Source organism: Limulus polyphemus, unplaced genomic scaffold (genome assembly GCF_000517525.1).
Source record: "Limulus polyphemus unplaced genomic scaffold, Limulus_polyphemus-2.1.2 Scaffold509, whole genome shotgun sequence".
NCBI lineage: Eukaryota > Metazoa > Arthropoda > Merostomata > Xiphosura > Limulidae > Limulus > Limulus polyphemus.
This window is the reverse complement of record NW_013666119.1, coordinates 131930-150949: the sequence shown is the minus strand read 5'-3', so window position 1 is coordinate 150949 and position 19020 is coordinate 131930. Positions and strand designations below refer to the sequence as shown.

The following is a 19020-nucleotide window of genomic DNA, read 5'->3' as shown; positions in this document are numbered from 1 at the left end:
CTTTGACACAAAAAACATGTTGATGTCCTCTTTAACACCTTCCACATTTGTGTCTACAGAGGCACTGTTTCCCTTCTTGTATTCAAACATTACATGCTGAATGTGTGTCATCACTATAAGGGATTAGAATATACTAAACTTTACACGTTATATATGCTACACTAACGTGACATTTAGGTGGTTCGTTTAACTTTCATACATGATGTACATTTTCTGGGGGGTGGTTAATGAAAGTGTTCCAAAATGCAACATTAATTTCTTGAGGACCCAATATTTGTTTTTTTAACACCATATATGTGAATACACAAGTTTTTGAGGTACTCTCATAAAATTTAAATTTTGTTACAAAATTTGTTTCACTCTAAATTAGTTAAAAGTAGGACATTCCTCTTGGCCATCAACTGTGATTGGTTTGTTATAGCAACCTCACCTGGCAAGTTCAATTTTGGTAGTTTTGAGACTTCCTCATCAAGATTTGTTTGTTACTTTTACAGAGGTGAATTTCATTGACAAGTAGTTTACATAAGACAATCAATCATACAGGATATTGAGAGATGAAATATTCAGTCCAACAGGATCTTATAAGTACTGTAAAGGATACATCAAGCTTATAGATTGTTAATACATGTAAATTTTTTAATGACATTTTAATCTTGAAGGATGTAAAAATAAAGTGTATGTGAAAAAGAAACATTCTGCAGGATTTTTATAAAAGTTAGTTCTATAGAAATTTAAAAACAAATTATATATGCAACTATCTTAAAGAACAATCTTATACTCTCAAATCTTGTAATTATGGGTTTAAAGCTTCAAGCTTATACATATAAGTCATATTCTAGAATCTTAAGTATTTCTTGATTTCATACATAAAATATCATATAAGATTACTGTTTTAATTCAAAGATATCCTAAAGATGTAATGACTTTTTTTTTTGTATAGGAGTATTATAAAATAATTATTAGTTAGCAAAAGGAAAACATATGATTAACTTCTTTCAATTTACTATAATAATTATACTTACAGCCTATTATGGCATCTTTTTTTTTGTAAAGGCTTGTAACAAAAAACAAATATGAAAAGAATACACAAATATAATTAATGAACTACAGAAGGAAGACAAAAAAGTATATTTGTAAAAATTATACAAACTAATAGCGTACAGCCCATCTAAAATGACAAGGTAAGTACTACTACCCCAAACTCCATAGTATGCCTTCACCTCACATTTCATAGCCAACTGTAATTAATAAATTTTGCAAAATCAAGCTTGACCAGCAAACAGATAGAAAAGTGCAGTCAAGGCAGTTAAACATCAGAAAATTCCTTTGTGAGCCAATCAAAATTAAGATAATTCATGAAATGAATTCATGGTGTATTCACAGAATAATTACTGGTAAAAATTAGTTACATATAGAAAAGCCAGTGTGTTTTGGTAACACTGCATTCCAACAATGGCTCTTCTTTCATGTTGCTTAGCAACAAAAGTATAACTTAATATTGTTGTTAGTCTATGTACTAAAAGTATAAAATAAAATGTATAGACAACAAAACTGGAAAAATATTTGTTGATTTCTTAACTTTAGAGTCTCCATTGATTAAAGAGATTTGTTTTTTATTAAAAATGTTGGTGATATAACAAAAAATAGCTTAATTCAGAACCGACTTAAGGTTAAAACTGAATCGATATTTTTTACTTTCATGATAAATTTTATGCACTTGGCTCTAGACTAGGTGATCCCATAATATATCTTTACTTTATGCTCATTATACCAACACTCACTACACTTATAAGGTTTCACGGCACACACACACACACATTCCATCATGGTTCCCTTGCACCCCCATCACTAAAATCATAATGGGCAGACAGTAACCAAACCATTCTATCCGGATAAATGCAATTTTGGCTTTTATGACTCCTCCTATTTTGAGAAATCCCAAGGCTATGCCTTGTTTGTGAGAAAAGAAAAATGTGGTAGATGAAATTATCAAAAACCTTTCTTAGTAGCAAGCACTAATTGATTAACCATTAGCTTACTTGGCAGAATATTTGCTTTACGTGCAAGATATACTGAGTTCAATCATAACTTTCTTAGTAGCAAGCACTAGTTGGTTAACCATTAGCTTACTTGGCAGAATATTTGCTTTACGTGCAAGAGATACTGAGTTCAATCATAACTTTCTTAGTAGCAAGCACTAGTTGGTTAACCATTAGCTTACTTGGCAGAATATTAGCTTTGCATGCAAGAGATACTGAGTTCAATCACAAGTCAGTGAAATCACTGTAAATATTCAAGCTGAAGAATGAAATGGGTATTCAATACAACTTCACAAGACATAACAGTCTTGTTGCAAGATGCAACACCTATGGGTTTCTGTGTGATCAAACAGATGCTGGGAAGCCATCATCCCTGTATACAAGATGGATTATGTAAAGCATCAAGGGATGAGTGGTATACTTTGGATATGACAGCCTTACAATGGATTATTTTGCAATATAAACTATGCTAAAGACCATTACCAGATGTGATAACATGGCTATAACAAAGTTGTTAGCTTCCAAAATCATTTTAAAATAATTTAGTTAACCTCCGTATAGAACGAGTAATCTCTAAATCCTTCCTTCCAGGAGATTGGCTTTATACAGTCTAGTAGCATCACCTAGCCTTGACTCATGCTTCATCACATGCAGTACTGTAAAACATCCCATAACAACAGCTAGAGAGCAACAACTCTACAGCTAACAGAAAATATTCAACTAAGAATTGTTTGTCTTTTTGGTGCTAGTGTGGACCAAAGTCAATCCTAAGTAGCAGTGACCTGATTGTCAAGATGGTGATTTTGTTATATATAGAAAACACAAGTTTTCTACTTTTTAAACAACTGTTCAGGTTAGAGCCTATAACTGAGCAACTAGTGGTGTTTGTTCAGCAACTGATCAATTACCACAATGTTCCTCAATCCAAGAAAGGAATAAGTAAAAATTTTAATGGTAGGTGTTGCTCTAATCAGAAGTTCAAGAAAAGAAGAGTTAGTAGCAGTTGCTACCAGCCAGTTGCCATTTTTCTAGTCAGCAGTTCAAAATTAGTGACAGTGGTAGATAGACTTAGCAGCTTTTACATAATGAAAGCTGGGTGAGCAACTATGGTAGCAATGGGAATCAAACCCACCAGCTCCATCTTCCCCTGATCACCTAAGCTAAAAAAAAAACAGCAACTTATGTGGCTAATATTGGACAGAGCACAGCAGATAGCCCATTATATATGTAGCTGTGTGCTTAATAACAAATAAATATAAAATCAATATTTCAATTACTTGAATCGTTGGAATGATTGAAAACAGTAATAATTTGAAACCTTAAACTTTGATTAGTTGATTATTTTTGTAAGAACAAAGTTAGTCACAATTCCAAGTAATCAATTTTTAAAATATTTTTAAAAAGCTAATCTAATATGCATATTTAAGGAAATGTTAAATCATTAAACAATGAAAAAATAAAACAATACCAATCTCACACTCAAGGTCTAAATACACGTTAGTGATGAATAACTATCAAACTAAAATGTCACTAAAAGTCTAAATTACCAATTACTAAGCCATTAAATATATCAGTATATTTATCAGTGACTATTACCTCCTTTCAATCTTTTCATGACTTCACAGATGGACTCTGAAGAAATAATGTTATCTGTAGTCCGAAGAAGTCTTTCTAAAGTGACAATAATCCACTTATGGTCTGACGAATGCTTGTTGTACGTTAAAGAAACATTCTTACAAAACAAATTACACAAACTTATAAAACAAAAAGCATGCAAATGAGGAAAATTAAAACATTATAATATACAGTAAAAAAAAAAGCAAAGAAAAATGTATTATTATATGAATGAATAACCACAAAATGTAAAAACTACCCTATTATTACATGTATATATGTATATGACCTAAAATAAATCCATAATACTTCTAAATATAACAGAACTTTAAGAACAGAGGCAAGTAAACAGATGCAATTTAGTATCTTGAAACTTGACCTTTCATTAAAATATAAATACATAAAATAAACTTTTCTAGTTTTCAAACCAACAAGGATACCTATAGAGAACAATAATTGAATATGTTAAAATAAATATTTTATTTTGTTGCCATTAAGTAACAGCTTAGTTTTAACTATAGTGGCTTTGTCAATGCTTATTAAAAGTATATGTAGGTGTCCATGCAATGATTAATCACCTTTCTTTAATATGAAGCATATTTACCTGGTCAAACCAATCCGGTGATTCTAAATTTGCTGGAAGCTGAGCAATAAAAAAGTGGCTCAGACTCAAGAAAGCTTAATGATCATCAAACAGTGCTACTTTAACACAACATAACGTTCTGGGACAACATAGAACCTATTGGTCCATCTCAGCTGTTTCATCCTCTAAACAAAATTAAAATAATTAAAAAATCATAATCTTAAATAAAGCCAGCCCTTATCATTCATATACTTATCAAGCTTTTTCTAAAACTCACTTAAATTTACTGCCTCTACCACATCTGATGGCAATCTATTCCAAAGGCCAACCACCCTGTTAGAAAAATGAAACTTTCTTAGCTGAAGATGACTACTACCTTGCCAAAATTTATATTTCTGTCCCATAGTCTTACTATTCTCACTGTTAAATATGAAAAAAGATGATACATCAACACTATCAATTCCCTTTACAATCTTAAACACCTCAATCAGATCCCCCCCCCGACACTTCTTTTTTCAACGGAAAACAATTTGAGAGATTTCAGCCTCTCCTCGTATGAAAACCCCTCCATCCCAGGCACCATTCTAGTAACCCTTCTCTGAACACTTTCCAACAATTCAATGTCTTTCCTAAGGTAAGGAGCCCATGACTGAACACAATATTCCAAATGTTGCCTAATCAGTGGCCTGTAGAATGAAATTATAACCTCTTTATACTTGGATTCAATATTTCTGTATATACAACCTAAAATCCTATTTGCCCTACTACTAGCAACAGCACACTGCTTGGGTGGCTTTAGAGACTGATCGACTATTACCCCATGATCACTTTCCTTCATAACACTGTTAAGGTTATTCCCATCCAAATTATATTTATAATTCAAATTATGATAACCCACATGCATTATCTTGCATTTATTATAATTAAAACCCATCTGCCATTTATTTGCCCACACTCTAAATGAGCTAAATCCTTTTTGTAAATCAGCAGTATCCTCTTCACAGCTAGCAACACCCAAGATCTTAATATCATCAGCATATTTAAGTAACTTATTGACTATTCCTTCATCTATGTCACTGATGTAAATCAAAAAGAGCAAAGGTCATAAGACTGAGCCCAGAGGTACCCACTTGTGACATTAATTCACTCTGCTTTCTTCCATCTAGCCACTCTTCTATCCAATTTACTAACTTATCCCACATACCTATAATGTTTTTTACAAGCCTTTTATGTGGTACCTTGTTAAATGCTTTCTGAAAACCCATATAAACCAAACCTACACCCTAAAATCTCCTTGCAAGTCTGCAGCATCTTTGATGCAGTTAGCCACCCCAAATCTACACCCCTATCCTCATCTACATAAGCAGTAACCATCTCAAAGAATGTCAAAAGATTTGTAAGACAAGATTTTACCTTAGTGAAACCATGTTGACTATCCAATAAAAATTCTAAATTTTGTTAAATGACTTTGCAAAGCATCTTTTAACAGACTTTTCAAAACTTCTTCCACAACTGATGAAAGACTAATGAGCTTATAATTACTGGGACAATTTTTAACACCTCCCTTGAAAAGAGGAGTGGCATTAGCTAACTTCCAATCCTTTGGTACCTGCCCACTATTCAAGGACTGACAAAAAATAGTAGTAAGTGGCTCACATATCCAATCTTCAACCTCCTTCAAAACCCTTCGGGAAATATTATCTGGCCCAGGACCTTTATCATTTGTTAAACTTCCTAATTTTTTCCTATCCAGCTCAGAGTTAATGCAATCATCTTGTGTGATCTCGTTTCAATTTATCAACTGTTCAAGATATGGAATACTGGTTTAATCTTCATTAATTAAAACTAAAAAAAAAACAAAATTTAATAACCCAGCCATCTCATAATCATCAGATACTAGCCTTCCTTTATTATCCCTCAGGTAAGCATTGGCATTCCCACAACTGCAAGCTCATTCACTGGAAATTATTTAAGACTTACTTATGTCTGGAACTTTAAATAACTTTTACTTTTTTTGTTTACAATTTCAATAAATATTTAAAAATATAATAACACTATATTCTTAAAAAAATAATATATAATATATATATATATATATATATATATATATACACACACACACACGTATATATATATAATACACAAAAAAGAAAATCAAAGCTAGTTCTGGTTCAAAGATAACACTTCTCTTTTATATCATGTTTAGATAGTATGTTCCACGAACCATAACCAGACAATTATTCTGTAACAGTAAATAACATAATATGCAGATAATCTGATTAGATGGTACATATCTTTATTAAGATATATCGTGAATGAACATGACAATACACCAGAAACTTGGCACTGCCCACAGTATTAGCTGTAACAAATTAAATTATCCAGTAATAGTGACCTATGACTACAGTAGAAATTCTGCACTGCCTACAGTATTAATTGCAACGAATAAATTCTCAGGTTATAATGACCTAAAACTGCACTTTAAAAAATTAATCCAGAAATCTAACTATAAGTTAAAACTAAGGAAATGTGTTTATACTAATAATTTTGATAGATCTAGTAGATTTTTATAGTTATGTAGGAACATGTTACTTAATATAACTACAACAGAGATTAATATTTCACAAATTACAAATGTACCTAGTATAGATTATTGGTGGTCAAAAATGCTCTGGTAATCTGTCCTGAATGTCAAGATTAAGTATACCCTGTTGTACTCGGTTTGTTTGTTTTGTAAATAAAAGCTAGTTATACTAAGCAGTAGCTCATATACTGTAAAAGTCTTATACCATTTTTCACATATCTTTAATAACTTACTTTCATCTGTATGTGTAAATAAAGTTCAGAAATCCCTTCAAATGTAAGTATTTCAATTTTTTTTTCATTTTAGACCTCAGTTACTTTTAGACAGAAAACAGACCTAATTTCATGTAAGACTTACAAAGAATCACTACATGGTTACATCAGTTTTCTTTACCTAAAAGCATTTAGTACTGATATATTACTTAATAATGAAGTACAGAACAAATCATGATACACAACTTAATATTCAAGTATGGGACAAATCATGATATGCAACTTAATAATGAAATATGGGATACATCATGATATGTGACTTAATCAAGAATGGGACAAATCATGATATACAACTTAATGTATGGGACAAATCATGATATACAACCTAATACTCAAGTAAAGGACAAATCATAATAAATAACTTAATAATAACATACGGAACAAATCATGATATACAACTTAATACTCAAGTACAGGACAAATCATAATAAATAACTTAATAATAACATACGGGACAAATCATAATAAATAACTTAATAATAACCTACGGGACAAATCATGATACACAATTTAATAATAATGTACCAGGCAAATCATGATACACAACTTAATAACAATGTATGGAACAAATCATATGTAACTTAATAATCTAGTAGAGAAAAAAATTATGATATATATAGCTTAATAATCAAGTATGGGAAGAATCAAATAAACACATAAAATATATAAGCCTGGTGAGAGATAAGTGTGATTTCAGCATATTCCATACACAAATGTTTCCTTACTTCATTTATTGAAGTTTATACTTGAGAAGATCTAATACAATGGGATATTTCAAAATTTATGTATCTGGCTGTATTTGTGGCTTGCTAAAACAACTTTTTATGACATTTGAATTAAGAAATTACTTTACTGAAACAAAGAGTGAAATATGACATTTTTAAATTTAAGTTTTTCTTTTCCTCATAAACTAAGTTTCACAAGAAGGATATCTTGGTGACTTAAATTTGTCTGCCCTTGTAGCGTGAAAAGTAAGTTTTGGTGGAAATCAGTCCCTAATTAAAATATTTAATTACTTTTGTTTTAAGTTACATTTTGAATACAGTAAATTCAATCCCCAACCCAGTATAGATGTATTTGTAATCAATGATTATTGTCAGTGACTTAAGTCTACCATTTATGCTGACATTATGAGTTATGCAAACAACTAGTATGCTCATACTGCAGCAAAGTCTGCAGAGGCATTTATACAGCATCTGGTTATGTACAGGCTTTTAAGATATTACTATTTATAAGTTTTACGAATGTGAAATAATAATTTATGACACACAAAATTACATGTATACTGAATATCAAGCTAAAAACAACTTTACAATATATAACATTTTGTTAAAATAGCAAAAACATATGCTTAATTTTTTGCCACATTAAGTCATCTAGTCTAATTAGTGTAAGAATTCTTGGTTCAAATAGATTATTTTCATACGGAATTAAACAGTTTTTAAAACATGCGACATGATAATGGCAAAAACTTCATCAAATAGGATTCTTCCTTGTACTTACGTTTCTTATTTTAATATAATAGCTAAATTTGTTCTTTAATAATTATATAATGTAATAATCCATAACTTTAATTTCTGCATTAATTGGTGTGTTTTCAATGATTAGACTTTTACAGACAAAAACTTTTTGTAAGCCCAACAAAGAAACATTACAACATGAAGTTTACTAAATAGCTATGAATAATTTTCATTATTAAATATCTTACAGCATTTTCAATTATATTTTACTATTAAGTGTAGTGATCTGTATGTTTGTGTATTTCAAAACAGAAACCAAAATTAAAACATTTTTATTTAAAAAATATATAAAATACATACAACATAAAAATAATAAAATATACAATATATTTTTTTATTATAAAACAGCACATTTTAAAGGATATTTCCCTGCAAGTTGTAGCACTTTAGAAACCAGGTTTCTTTGTAGAGATGTATCATGTGTCTTCTCTAGAAAGTCTATCATTTTGGCACAGACTGTATGGACATTGGAAGGGTTACATATAACATACAGCAGATTCAATGTCTGGAGGAATAAGATAAGGATTTTTAAATTGTTAATCATCAGTTATTTGAAACTTAGAGTACAATCTATTTTATTACTTTGGTTCCTCATGTAATCTATACTAATACAAGCTAGAATATGATATATTTTTGTTCTTTTAGGTTATAATTCTAGATAAGATGATAACTGAAGTGAAAATTATAATCAGACTGAAAACCTGGAATTTCTAATGCTGCAGTTATTATTTAGTGTTTCCATTAATGCAACAATAAGTGTTGAAAAATATATGACAACTGTGGCAGCAGAGTTTCATCAACAAAAAGAAATCCTAAAACATGGCAAATACCAACAATTAAAACATTCTTACATTTACTATAAATAAACCGGAAAACAAATCATATAGTGTTATCCCTCATCAAAACAATATTCTATGTGATCCATGTTAAAAAAATTACTTTGAAAGAATAACAGATTAAGTAACTATTTTGTATAAATCCTGTCAGTTCACAAAATTAGCTAAAATTTACCATAAATGTTAAAATTAAGAAAAGGATTTCAATATCAGTTGGCATCTTCATCACTTATTTACTGATATTGCACTGCACACATACACCATTTACAGATTGTAAATATTCAGAGGATAGTTTACAATAGTAAAATGTTGATTATTAACTCAGCCAAACTGTGAATGCAAAAACAATAATGTTTCTATAAAATCCATACAATATCAAACTAAAATACTACATATACACAGTTCCATGTGAAATAGTTGTTATTATTAAATAAGTTAATAAAATATCAATACCATATTTACTGAATTCTTTTAATCATCTATATACAGGCTGAGTCATTTTGACACCATGTAACCACACTATAAATACTATAACTCTGAATGTACTAAGTGTATCTTACAAAATTTGGCAAGGTTTTAGTAAACAATACAAGTCTGTTGTATATTAAAAAAAAATTCAGATTTTTTTAATACAGATTTGTTGTGATATTTATGAAGCCTTTACTGAGTCTACCGAAGTGAAAGGTTAGTTTCATGTTAACCCTCTCTAAATGGTCTTGGTCATTTTGACCAACCTCACAACAACCATTGAACCATGAAACACAACTTTTAATGTAGTAAGTGTATTTTCATGAGATTTGGTAAGCCTTTACTAAACACAAGAAGTATTTTGTACATATACAGTCTTTTTTAATTAATTAGTTTTACTAAAGATTTGACTGTGAGTTTATGGAGTCAAGAGTCTGACTTGGACTAGTCTGAGTGCAAGGTGATTTTTATGTTAAAATTAGAAATACTTTTTCATCTTATTTTTCAAATTTCATTTGCATAACCTCTAGAACCTCTAAATGAACATCAAGTTTTTTTTGGAGTAAAACTTTATAATTTATCTGTTATTTTCTCTACCCTAACACTATTTGGACAAGTCAGAATACAGCAGTTGTATGTGAGTTGATAAACCCAACCAGTGAGTGTGATAGGGGACAGGACATGGGACACAGAGGGAATCCTTGGAACAAATAGATGGTTACAATAACACAAAAGGAGACAGTATGAGCCACATAACTTCTCAGAGAATGAACAGGGCAAAGAAGTCTATCTGAAACCAATTGGAAATAGGAGAGAAGGCCAAACCACCTGGCAGCAGATGTCTAGGGAAGGCCTATCAGGATAGAGGATAACATAAGAGGAATTGGAAAAAATGCGAGAAACATCCACGGCATAAATATCAGAATGATGAGGACCACAAGCAAGGAGGAGGAGGAAGAGGACTTAATGGAAAGATGGTTTGGGGTTTGGTGACATCAGAATAGACAATGTCCGATCATGGTTGTCAGAGAAGAGACTGGGACTGAGGTAGGGGCAGGAGATGACACTCCAGTAAGGGCCAGTGCAGAAGGAACAACATCTGAGCAAACCAATACAGAACAATGAGCAGGACACGATAAGGAGTGATCTGGATAAGGGAAAAAAAAAAGACTCTGGAGAGGAGATTGATCAGAGGGTAGGCATATGGGTGAAACCCCTCCAATCCTGACTGAATGCATCATCTGAAGGTTGTGGAACCAGAGACCAAAAGGAAGGAAATTTTGCATTCCAGTGAGTGGCAAACACATCTACATGTGGTGTTCCCAATTGAGAACACACCCACCAAAATACCCGTGGAAGAAGGGACCACTCCGTGGGTAAAACCTGGTTGGGTCAAGATAAGCAATCCACCACCAGATTCATAACACCAGGAATGTGAAATGCCAAGATCACCAAGTAGTGGTCGTGAGCCCAGTGAAGAAGATCTAGAAACTGAAAACACAGATATCTGGATTTGGTTCCCCTTGCTTGGTCATAAAGCTGCTGTCAAAGGAATAGTCGGAATGATACAGAGCCTGAGGAACTGCCAAAAGTCCAGGATGTTGAAAATGGAGAGTAGCCTCCTTGGCAGAACACTGACTGGAAATCTCTTGGGATTCAAGGATGCCCCCTACCCACCATGGAAGCATCATTAAACAGGGTAATGGACGGTCCATGGAATAAGTTCCATTGTTCAAGAAGTGTCCACTGAAAGGAACACGTCAGCTCGATTAAAAAGAGAGAGAATCCTCACGCAGTGAGAAAAGGAAAGGGCAGGCCCACTGAAACTGCTCCATATCCCTAGCTGAAGTGGAGAAGGCTGGGCCCAACAAAGATGGGAATTGAAGAAAAAAACCCAATCAAATAAGACATTGAGTAAGATTAAGAATGAACTTCTCCAACTGGATCAGAAAACCCTACCCTATTAGCTTCCTGAAGAAGTAAGCAGGCGTTATTGACCAATGGGGCATGGGATGAGGCAAGTAGGAGCCAGTCTTCTATGAAAAGAAGAGCCCAAAGACCCAATGAGTGAAAATGACGAGCAAAACTGCATACCACTTGATAAAACACACAGAGCTGAAAAAGGAATTAACAGCAATGATTGGAACTGGAAGATATGACTCTTGTGAATGAACAGAAGAAAATGACATGATATTGGAGCAATTGGAATATGAAGACAGGCATCTGTCAAGACGATTTGGTTATCCAGTGTCACAGGAAAAAAAAATGCCAAACTGAGAGGTAGAACACCTTAGAGAAGCAAGGTGGCTCCAAATAAGAGTTCAACTGGGACAGGTCTATGACAGGTTTCCAATCTCCTGTCTATCAAGAGACAACAATTAGATGGCAGTAAAACCCCAATTCAGTGGGTACCACCCATTCAACAGATCCTTGGCATGGTAGGTTTTGAACAGACTAAGCAAGACAACTGGAAGAGGTACGATCCCCTGGAGGAGGGAAGGAGATCTGGGAAGTGGATGGAGGGGGAGCAGAACTGAAGACAGAAACCTTCAGACCGAACCCATAGAACCCACGGAACTGTCATGAAGTGTAGCCAAAAAGACAAATAAACTAAACATACTTAGAGAAAGTACTCATTACTATCAAACTAACAAAACCTAGAAATTTGTAGTCTACAAAGTACATAAAAATAACAAACTTCCAAAACTATGATCTCATTAGTTTTTATTCATCTTTCAAAATGTCTTAACAATTTGTTGTTTATTGTTCTCATATTTGAGAATTAGATTTGGAACACCAATATTTTCAAAAATATTATTTTTATTATAAACTGTTTTAAAGTATGAAAGTTAAAAAAAAACATGATATAATAGCCCTGATTGTGATACAAATTTCTGGAGGATGATAGTACATAATGGCAGGATAGGGAAAATACTCATAAAGACACAAACAAAGCAACTTTATAATTGTTTCATAAAGTCCATCCAGATACTTAAACATGTAAAATAAACAATTCTTCAACTTTAATATTACTGATGAGGCTCACATATGCACCCCACAGCTCTTTTTTAAACACAGACTAATTTTATATGTCACACCACAACTTGTAAACAAAATACCATCAATATTAATCCCACTAATTATTCATAGGGTTTCAAATGTATTTTACATAAAAAATAAGTGATTTAAAGTTTAGTCAGTTTTGTACACTAAATGGCATAAACACACAGGCACAAACACAGAAATACTCAGTATGATGCACTATGTAAGCCTCATCAGTAGTGAGTGGTATAAAAATAAGTCAGTAACTTGAGAGTTAACTAAAAAAGGAACTTAGAAAAACATGATTAATGTTTTTTTTTAAACACATAAAACTATCATTCTATTATTAGAGCATTTTAACAGCTGCTTATAATCCTGTCTTACTCAAACAGGATCTACATTACTGGGTCTATTGACAGTGGCTAAGATTAAACACTAAACTTAAGTTTTATAGGAAAAGTAACAGAACAAAAGCATATGCAAAACATTATTCAATTAATTGGCCAAGCAACAAAGTCACTGCAGGAACATTAACCGACGTTATCTTAAAATTATCAGGAAATAGAAAATACTGCAAATGTAGAATGAAAATGACTACATTGCTGATTGTCTACATTTGTCATTTAGTACATAAAAACAAATTTCAACTTTTGCTGTAATGTAACTGCTTCAAAAATACAGGATGAATTGTTTTTAAATTTTATTTTTTTTAGAATATAATCAACATTAACCCTATCCTGCGGGTTTTCCAATGGTCAGGGGTCAAAAGGCATGTCATCACATTTGCAGACTTTCATTCAAAATTTTATTGACCTACTATTCTATGAATGTATGTCAATACGTTTGGTATCAAAGTGTAGATTATAATTCAAATTTTAGTATTATATATCAGTTAATTTCTTAATTTAAAAGTAAATATTGAAACAAAATCTTAAATATCAATTTTTGTGTGTCACATGGTATGTTGAATGCAGCTTTGGTTCAAATTAGAAGTTTGTGATGTCCAAATACAAAGTCTACAGTTTCTTACAAATTAGTATATTGAATGCAGCTTTGGTTCAAATTAGAAGTTTGTGATGTCCAAATACAAAGTCTATAGTTTCTTACAAATTAGAAACTCAAATTGCTAATATTGACAAGCCAGAATGTAATATCAGAACCTCCTATCTTGACCATATTTAGCAAATCAAACATAGTGGCCCCACCCACCTCTTCCATTTTTGGACTTGCTTGTGTACACCTGCTTCATTCTATCCTGTGTTTATAACCAATCAATAGCTCATAATTTCCCCCATGTGGTTTTCTCAGCTTATTCAAGGTACTTATTTCCCAAGATAAATTTTTTTGTTCCTAATCTCGGAAAGAAGAGGTAAGAAAAATTACTGTTCGACAAAAAAAAATTATTTTTCTTAAACCAAAATAAAGCTTAGTTAGTAAGCCTGATAAATTACAGAGAAATGCTGTGGTATTGGTAGAGTATTTTATAATTTATTATTATTTAAAAATGCATATATAAAATTTTAAAAACTTATTTTGTTTTTACATCCTCCACGTGCAAAATTCAGCAAGGCTTAGCATGCAAGGTATAGCAAGCAAGTACAAACTTCTCTTCAATTATAAGTAGTAGAGATCGTTGTTTTCGATATTTCTTTATTTACTGTTCTATGTTTTTAGAAAAATAACTCGATTTAAGAATTTATTTGTAAATAGTAATAAAACATATACATATGTAATATATTATAACCAAAATGTGACTGTATTTTATAAAATACTGGTCCATCAGAACAAAGCCAAGATAGATCACTTTATAAATGTCACTATTAAGCTAATGGATATGGTAACATGATATACATGTGCACCATGATTGCAACTTCTGTTATGTTAGTGAGACACAGCTGAAAGGTCAACAAAATAAAAATAATAAATAAAAATAGCTGTATAATGTTATGAAATTTAAACATTTGTGCTTTCATGTTACAATTTGTATCTATTCTAGAACAAAAAAAACATAACTTAAATCTTATTTCCAAATATATTTTTTTATGGTGATTAGAAGATCCGTCAATTCAACCAAACCCCATACAGAAATAAGACAGAGAAAATAAAAGGTTTTTCTAATAAAACCTTTGATATTTATCTGAATTTTATTAGGAGGTTATAGAGATTTTGCAAATGAAATTTTAAAATTTGCTGATGCATAAAGTTATTTTAATCTTAAAATCAAGATTACTTTGCTTGTGGGATAGTTAACATTTGAAAAGAAAAATTCCCAAACAAATCTTTAATTCAAAAATCTTAAAACTTAATTACAAAACCTCATACTTTGTGTACAAAGCCTCAAAATATTTATTGATAATCTGCAAAATTTCATGAAGATACATGAACATTATCAAGAATTATAAGTATAACTATTTTTCATGGATACTTTGATGGTTACAGCCAATAGTGAAAAAGTTAACTAGGATGCAAAAACAAAAAAAGGTAAAATTCTCAATTTATAATCTTTCTTTATCATAACTTTGAAACATTTGTTTATCTGACTTTAATAGATCATCTGGATCTGCAATGCAATCTGAAAAGCTTTAGGGTGTTAATAACAATTAGGAATAGCTCAAGCTTAGAGTGTATATGAAGTAAAACTGTCATTTTACTATTATGAAACTTCACAATGTTAACAAAATCACAACATTATAATAAGCAAAAATAAAAATAAATCACGTCTTCTTAAATTACCTTTAAATGCAATGTTTCATCTGGGTGTTGTAAGCATTCCATCACAATATCCTGATGCTCAGTAGAAAAGCTGTCTTGAAGTTTGTTTAAAACCCCTGATAGCACTTTCACTCCTACCAAAAATATACACAAGGAAGTGCAAAGCATACATTAAATATTCAAACTGTATGTAGCTTAAAGAGCATAAAAGCATGAGATTAAAGTTTAAATAAATGTATACAGTACATGGTTTATCACAAATTCACCTTTTAAATTATAATTATTCACACTCTTAGCTATCTTCTTGGCTGTAATTATGATAGTAGGCATGACTGGAAAGTAAAAAATCAGTCATTAGATGTATGTAGTATGTTAAAGCTTAAATAAACAATGATATATTCATACTGTTTGCTTGATGATGGCTTCTGAAAAGTAAGCAAATACTTGAATAAATAAAAATTACTAACTCCTCTAAGTCTGGTCTCTTGATTTTCTACAGGGGCAAAACAACAATATCAAACTTTGAAAAATTATTTGTGATGTATCCCCTAACATTTCCTTTAAAATGGAATTATAACGAAATGTTGAGATTTGAAATTTTCTTTTGATACAAGTTTTATTACATTTGTTTTAGATGAGGTAATTAAAAAAAACTGCTATCTCTAATTTCTTATTTTTACCCTCCCATTGTAATTATTATAGAGATGGTGTAAATCATTATATTTCCTAGATGCACTGATACAACTTATCAGTAGATGAACTTATGCTGCAAATCTGTACATTTTCGTTTGAGGCTTGTTTTTAGCTCAAATACTGTGAAAACAATGAATTTCTGAAGTTGCTGATGTCAAGAATTGTAAAATTCAATTACACACATACTTTGTTTTACAATTTTCAAATCTCTGAATCAGGAAAAAGTGCTAATATGTTGTCTGAAACCTGAGAACAGCCACCTTTCTTTGTGTAGTCACAATAGCATGTAAGATTGTAAAAATTTGTCCTACATTTCTAGAAACCTTGTTGCTTAGCAAGAATTTTGTCTTAGAATTAAATACTGGTTTTACTTTATTTGTAAGGTAGGGAGAGGTAATAAACTAACTTTCCTCGGCAAATTAAGAGGAATAAGAAAAAAAGCATTGCAGTTAACTTTATTTTTATAACAATTTTTTGGCCTATAGGCTTGCTGGCTTTTGTTATTTAAACTGTATCTTTTGAAATGCATTGCTATTGGTTATGTAACCTTGTTGTTAGCATTACTTCTGGCCATAATGTTTAGGAGTGTGATATTTCATTTGATCTCTGCAATAACTAAAGACTTGAGGTCCAAATATACAGAAGGATAGGTATAGCAATTTTTTGTGATAGAATGACAGAGACAAGATTTGATGTGAAGCTGAAGCAAAATTAAATGATTTACGTGAACAAAACTATTTCATGGACAGATGTGAAATTAAAAGTTAAATAAATATACATGTTGTATTTTAATAAAATTAAACAAAAATAAAAAATTTGAAACTAAATTGGTGGCTGCTGTTGATGATTAACTGATTGGAAAGATACGTACATGATAGATATGTTAAAAGATAAAGCAAACAAAGACAAGACTTCCACGGCAAGTCTTGACTCCTTCAAGACAGAAATAAATCTTCTCTCTCTAGATAACCAATCAAAACATTAGGTCACTAGAATTTGTAAGTATTTTTGTGTGCCACGTAACAGTTATAAAGCAATCTTCTATACACAAGATAAAGCACGATATAACAAAACTATTCCATGAAACAGTAGATGGTTTTTGAGATCAGAACCTGCTGCTGAAAGTATAACCTAAGTCTGAATTTAACTCTGACTCTACCTGAGATTTAAGATGTTCCAAATTAGAACTTTTTGAAGATAGGAAATATATATACTATGGGAGGGTGAGACATGTAATATCTGCATAGCATAGTAGGCACTTCTTTTTATATAAAAATACCACATTTTTCAACCATTATTCAACTGTATATGCTTAATTTAAAGGAAGTATTAAGTTTTGATAACAGATCACTAAAGACTGAAGCATATGGAAATAGTTGCAGAAGTTTTAACTAAAAATTTGTAGGTCAAATACTAACAATATGAAAGACAAAAATTCACCCTATCTAGCTAGCTAATAAATATCAGTTATTTACACATTCAAAGCAAATAATAACTGAAACTTACTGAAAGGTAAAAGCTTAAACTAAACCATATTTGCATAGAAATAAAATATAATTCCAGCTAAAATATGCATGATCATTTGAAATGAGAATATTAGGTTTTGGGGTTATTTTGTGGAGACACAAAATCCTTCTATCCATTAGTAAACATCAACTGAAAGCTAGAAAATAAGAACATAAATCAATTAACCCTTTCAAGGCGGATCACAGGTGAAAGGCCATGTCATCTTGTTTGTTGACTTGCATTCAAAATTGTATTGAACTACTATTTCATGATTTTATGTCAATAAGTTTGGTATCAAACTGTAGATTATAATTCAAATTTTAGTACTATACATTACTCAATTTCTTGATTTAAAAGTAAATAAAATATTAAAAAACACAGATATGTCACAAGGTATGTTGAATGCAGCACTTGTTCAAATTAGATGTTTGTAAAGTCAAAATACTAAGTCTATAGTTTTGTACGAATTAGAAACTCAAATTACTGATATTGAAAAGCTAGAATATAAAATAAGAACATCTTATCTTTTCTATTTGCTACGATATTGCTCATGTAATAAATGAAACACAGTGACACCCCGCTCACCTCTTTCCATTTTTGAAAACTCTCCCTTATAAACACTGACTTTCATATATATGACATGAATAACCAATCGGAAGCTCAGAATTTCCCCTTAGTGGTTTTCTCAGCCATTTTACTGAGCTTGGATTCTATTTATTTCTTTTGAACCAATATTTCAAGGAGGTAGGGTTTGTCTTTAGTCTGCTCAAAATTTCAAATTTTTTTAGACTAAAATACATCTTGGTTACTAAGCTTGATAAATTACAGTGGAATTCTATGGTATTGATGTAGTAATTTATGATTTTTTAGTTATTCAAATGTATATATAAAACCTAAAAAAAAAATATATTTTTTTTCATATCCTCCACATGCAAAATTTTTAAAGGTTTAGCAACCTACATCAAGCAGCAACCAAGTACAAAGGTTGTAACTAGAAGAGATAATTGTTTGCTTTACTTCTTTATTTACTGTTCTATGTTTTAAGAAAAATAAGTTTAAGAACTTGTTTGTAAATGGCAATAATTTATATACATATATAATGTATAATTGTTGAAATATGACTGTATTTCACAAAGTACCAGTCAACTAAA

At 31.1% G+C, this 19020-nt stretch overlaps 1 protein-coding gene across 2 annotated transcripts in view; it reads right to left on the bottom strand.

Annotated features, from left to right (window-relative positions):
- Nucleotides 1-19020, bottom strand: part of LOC106458750 (AP-4 complex subunit epsilon-1-like) — a 92916-nt gene that overhangs the window by 31339 nt on the left and 42557 nt on the right. For both annotated transcript variants that reach the window (XM_022385062.1, XM_022385063.1), the window contains exons 11-13: nucleotides 15692-15804; nucleotides 8978-9117; nucleotides 3636-3748 (exon numbers count right to left, since the gene is read on the bottom strand). In XM_022385062.1, coding sequence (XP_022240770.1) covers nucleotides 3636-3748; nucleotides 8978-9117; nucleotides 15692-15804 — 366 coding nt within the window. The remainder of the gene's footprint in view (nucleotides 1-3635; nucleotides 3749-8977; nucleotides 9118-15691; nucleotides 15805-19020) is intronic.